A 5,235-nucleotide genomic window follows, 5' to 3' on the forward strand; every position below is an offset into this window, starting at 1 on the left:
TGACCACTCTTGCAGTAGTGGAACCTCAACGTGACACAAAATAGGAAACGAAACAAACAAAAAATGTCCAAGACAAACTGGCCTATTTAGCCGAGCCTGCAACCGTTTCACCCCCTCCCCTCCTCATTCCCCCTTGAATCTCAGACAAAGAAGATGGGGTTTGGATCAATTGTGCTGAAGAAAGAACACACTATGTGGGGACACACACCACGCAGAGTTCTCTATGTCGGTCTGCACGTACACACACCCATACACACACACACACACCCACACCCACACCCACACACACACACACACACACACACACACCGTGCCAGTAGGCTTTACCCTCTAGGAGCCACTAGAGCAAAAACTAAAGAAAAACAGTGACTTAACTCACAAATCCTCTTGCTGCCTCTACGTCTTTTTCATAAGCCCATGATTGTGGAACTACAATCAAATTTGCTTTAAAAAATTGAATGCATATTTCAGATGTAGACAGCATGTTTCTGATAGAATGCATATATCCGACCTTTAGTTGTGCAGGAATGTTTTTTTGGTTTACTTTGGCCCCGTCTACTCTGAGCTGGTGTTTAATCGCTTACGTCTTTGTGTCTGTCCTGAGATCAGCTATGGAACGGTGCACACCTCAACACATGGCATCACTATTTGAATCATTTAATTAATTAATTTCAATTTCACATTTACGTGGTTGACGTGTGTAGCATTTTCACTAAACACAAAGTATTAATCTTAAAACAGTGTACTGATTGTTCAGAGCTACAGTTGGTGCTCAATGGAAAACATAACAGCTATAATAATCAGCCCCCCCATTCCAAACATTGCATGAACAATTCAGGTGCTTACTAATGCAGCGAATATCTTATTGTTAATAAACAATTAAAAATGAATTCCATAAAAAGTCCAAAGTCTTGTCATCTCTCAATATTCAAAATACTCATTGTATGAGATTGAAACTTGCAAATTAGTTTGTGCTTTTCTTATCTGACCAGTATTATTTTAGCAACTTAATTCCTGTTTTGGCATCTTTAATTTTTGATTATCATTTGAATGTTTTCCTCGTTACCGTTCTGTTAATACATAGGATGTGCTGTGGTTTTCTTAATTAGGCAAAACAACTAATTATTCTTATTCTATGATTGAAATATAACATTTATACTTAACACATAATATAGGTTTTATTATAATGACCAATATACAGTATTATAATGTCCATTCTTGTATTTATTATTTTATTATCTTTGCAATGGGAAAGGGGATGCTGTCAACATGCTTTGTAGGTGCTGTTCACTGAATATCTGTGGAGCCATTATCTGGAAAAAGAATTGAAATTGAAAATCAATGGGGAGCATTGTAAAAAATGAAGTCTGGAAAATAAATCAGATTCAACCGGTTATCAAAGAGAAGCGAGCATGTACCCAACTGCACCATTGGTTGCAGTCAGACCACTCTAATGTCTTGATCACTAGGATCATGCACTGGTTTAGCCACTGGTAGTTTACGCTCTAGGAATGCTGTAAAGACTTGAGATGAGAAAGAGGATTGTGCTTCGTACACAAAAAAAATATCCACATCAATGTTCAAAAAAATCCCAAATCCATCTTCCATTCCTTCCTTCCTTCTTCGTACCACTGGGTCACGGATGTCTTTTTTCACCGGGCTGCCTCTCTCGACCGAGGGAAGCAGCAGCGGTGGACGCACCCTCCTCCTCCTCTCCTCCTCCCCTCCTAATCAGCCAGCCACAGCCCGTCTGCTAGTCACATGGGCTGCCAGGTCTTGTCCATGGACTGGATGTGTTCCTTGGCCTTCATCCTCAGCACGGCGATGCTGGAGCTCCGCTGGTCCACGTCCTCCAGGGGGTACTTCTCAGAGTAGGGCGCGGGGCACTGGTACGGGGGGGGCCCCATGCTCTGCATCCCCTGGCCCATGGAGGGGTGGCCGTGGGGGTGGGAGTGAGGGTGGGAGTGGGGATGAGGAGGGTGAGGAGGCGCGTTGAGGAAGCTGTGCGGCCCCTGGTACGCCGTCTGGAGGCCCTGGCCGGGGCCCATGAAGCCGGGGATGGTGTGGACGGGCGTGGCGCTGGTGAGAGGGGACGTCAGCCAGGGGTCCAGGGGCAGGGAGCTGCTCATGGGGCCCATGTTGGAGTGCATGGCCGGGGGCCGGTTGAAGGAGAGCATGGGCGAGTCGTGGAGCTTCATGGTGCTGGCGTCCATCTTCTCCTGCCGGCGCCATTTTGCTCTGCGGTTCTGGAACCACACCTGAGGGAGACAGTGGTACTTCAGTAAAGAGAGGTGGTGGTTTTATGGTTCAATAATGTCAATTCAAGTGAGGTAGAACTGATTTGGTGACAATGCGACCCCATCGTGTTTTTGCTTGTTTTGGCGTGAATCGCTGTTTTTCATCCCATTTAATGTCGTGTTTCACCTCATTTTTCGAGCGCTTGGCAATAATACATGCCATTCATCGAACCAGTCGATGACTGGGTTGTAACCCTGATCAAAAGAACGAGCTATTCTTTGGTTCCAGGTCGTTTGGTGACCATACCACCAATGTCACTTTCCCATCGCACCGAGGAGGGAGAAGAAGACGACGTGTCGTCTTTGGCTCCGCCTACCTGCACCCTGACCTCCGGCAGGTTGACCTTCATGGCCAGCTCCTCGCGGCTGTACACGTCGGGGTAGTGGGACTTCTCGAAGGCGCGCTCCAGCTCGTGCAGCTGGTAGGTGGTGAAGGTGGTGCGGTTGCGCCGGTGCTTCTTCTTGGGCTGCTCGTCCCTGCAGAGGTCGGGGGACTTGGCGTCGGCGTCCTCCTCGCTGTCCAGGCTGCTCCTCAGCTCGCCGGGGTCCCGGCCGCTCTTGGTGCCCAGCAGGACCATGTCTGTAGGGGACACAGTGGGGAGAACCAGGGGGAGGAGGTGAGGAGGAGAACCAGGGGGAGGAGGTGAGGAGGAGAACCAGGGGGAGGAGGAGAACCAGGGGGAGGAGGTGAGGAGGAGAACCAGGGGGAGGAGGTGAGGAGGAGAACCAGGGGGAGGAGGAGAACCAGTCGGTTGCATTTGAGGCCCTGTTTGCTGAGGAATGTTCCAGGGATGGAACATTATTAAATAAATCTAGCGATTTAATTAATGATGCAATGGGTGGCTAAATATATATATATATATATGTTTTTTTTCTTGACAATTATATTTAACAACTACTGTATACACTAATGCAATTCCAGTTCACTGACACACCATTTGGTTAGCCCTGCAAAGCATTTCATTGCTAGGTTTTCTATTAACAATAAAGCAAACTGCATTATGTATTCCACCTAGTGGGTAAAGCCAAGGTATTTAACCTAAATACATTGTGTAGCCATCAAAGAAACAAAGTAAACCTTAACACTGATTCTTGTTTGAGTGCGGATCACTGTCCACTACACAACAGCAATAGCCTTTTTTTGTATCACAAAGTGAGAACTCCCTTTCATCACAAGGGTTAGACCAAGACATCAGACGACAAGACCGGCCGTATGTTTTAGAACGATATGATTGTCATTACTTTGCCCCAATCATTGAAATCACAATGCGTGTAAGCAAGAAGCAAAAGCACGTAACGTTTCAGCGGTCTCTCTCTGTGCCCTGACAGAAACAGTTGTGGCTTCAACATAGGAGACGGTGCAGCAGGGGGGATGTGGGGGGGGGGGGGGGGGGGGGGGGGGGGGTCAGTTATCCCATCTCTCATTAGGCCACAGTGACAAAGCCTATAGGATCCCACAATGGGACCGGGTCAGCCTTGGTTCAGCGACCCGCTCTTCAGTCTGTCAGCCCGTCACAAGCACGGCGCCTACGACGGCCTTCTGTTTAGCAGCCAGCACCCTTTAGTCTCAACGCAGAGGAGACGAGAGACCCCCCCCCGTTCGTTACTAAAGGGGTCACCTAATTCACTTACGTGCACACAAGGGAAACGTCATTGCTGTTGTGATGTTTACGTTGATGTCCTTGGACAGTCAGCTTTTGACTTTTAGCGTTCTCTCCTGTCATGACTTTGTGAGCAAAGACTTTAATGTCTTTAATGTAAATAACAACGAGGTTTGATACAGTGTTTTTTTTTTGTTCTCATGCCTGAACCCTCCTAAAGCACCTAGCGGTGTATGAATGTGAAAATAGATACAGATTAAAGATGAGGAAAGGGATTCTGTCACTGAATGATATTAATAATAACAGCACCACAGTGTTGTAAAATCTAATCTTCACAGAAGATTACAGGAATTCCACAAGGGGATGGGATTTGGATTTGGGACATTATTGGTCGTAACCTCAGCCCCCCCCACCCGACACCATCTTGTTCTCAGATTTTTATTTCCTTTTGATATCTCAGAGTTAAAGGGTGAGGTTCATTTAGTTTGGGAGGAAAAAAGGTATAGATATATTAACAAGTCATTTTCTTATACTGGTGGTGTTTACCTAACCTTTTTAAAAACACAGGGCAAAAAAATAATTCTAATTCCTTGGATTTTACATGCATGTGTTGGAAAAGGGTAAAAAGTCTACATTAATCATGTAGATACAAGAAAAAGCAGCATTGTATCGTTGTTGTAACCACCTATTGAAAACCATACCGATGCTAGGCTAGCAATAGCATCGAGCAGGGCTGTTAGGCTGAGTGGCGACCGTCCCCACTCCCAGCCGACGTACCGTGGTAGGGCTGCTGCTGCTCCGGGCTGCCCTCCCCCAGGGAGGAGAGGTGGCCCCCGTAGGGGAGGTGGTTGGAGGAGGGCTCCTGGAGCCTCACCGCCTCCACCAGGCCCTCCACGGCCAGCCTGTGGAGGCCCAGGTCCCCCCCCGTGGAGCTGAGCAGGGACTCCTGGTCCTTGCTGAAGCCCAGGATGACGTCGATGCTGTGGACGCGGCCCCCCGCCGCGCCCCCCCCGCCCTTCCCGATCTCGTGGAAGTTGCTGGGGGAGAGGCAGCTGTCGTCCCCCATGCTCATGGTGTCCAGGGAGAGATGCATCCGAGTGTCTGGGCCTCTCAGCCCTGGTCCTGCTGGGGTGAGAGGGTGAGGCGAGAGGGGGGTGAATGGGTGAGGGGAGAGGGGGTTGAGAGGGGGTGAGAGGGTGAGGGGAGAGGGGGTGAGAGGGTGAGGGGAGGCGAATGAGGGGGTGTTTGAAAGGGTGAGGGGAGAGGGGGTGAGAGGGGGTAGTTGAGGGGAGAGGGGGGTGAGGAGGTGAGGTTGAGAGGAGGGTGAAAGGGTGAGG

At 48.8% G+C, this 5,235-nt stretch overlaps 1 protein-coding gene across 1 annotated transcript; it reads right to left on the reverse strand.

Annotated features, from left to right (window-relative positions):
* Nucleotides 1-1,757: 1,757 nt before the first annotated feature.
* rx1 (retinal homeobox gene 1) lies at nucleotides 1,758-4,991 on the reverse strand. The gene is made up of 3 exons (XM_056604327.1): nucleotides 4,676-4,991; nucleotides 2,615-2,877; nucleotides 1,758-2,258 (listed from the first exon to the last, which is right to left on the reverse strand). Exons 1-3 carry the CDS (start codon nucleotides 4,989-4,991, stop codon nucleotides 1,758-1,760), a joined length of 1,080 nt encoding a protein of 359 aa, XP_056460302.1.
* Between the last annotated feature and the right edge of the window lie 244 nt (nucleotides 4,992-5,235).

The sequence above is a fragment of the Gadus chalcogrammus genome, chromosome 12, assembly GCF_026213295.1.
Source record: "Gadus chalcogrammus isolate NIFS_2021 chromosome 12, NIFS_Gcha_1.0, whole genome shotgun sequence".
In the NCBI taxonomy this organism is placed as follows: domain Eukaryota; kingdom Metazoa; phylum Chordata; class Actinopteri; order Gadiformes; family Gadidae; genus Gadus; species Gadus chalcogrammus.

Bases quoted from the DNA above. Each gene is read 5' to 3' on its own strand.
- rx1 (XM_056604327.1), bottom strand. From the start codon at position 4,991: ATGCATCTCTCCCTGGACACCATGAGCATGGGGGACGACAGCTGCCTC. The intron at 2,878-4,675 runs GTACGTCGGCTG...TGTCCCCTACAG, and splicing joins GCAGCAGCAGCCCTACCACG to ACATGGTCCTGCTGGGCACC. The intron at 2,259-2,614 runs GTAGGCGGAGCC...TGTCTCCCTCAG, and splicing joins TGCCGGAGGTCAGGGTGCAG to GTGTGGTTCCAGAACCGCAG.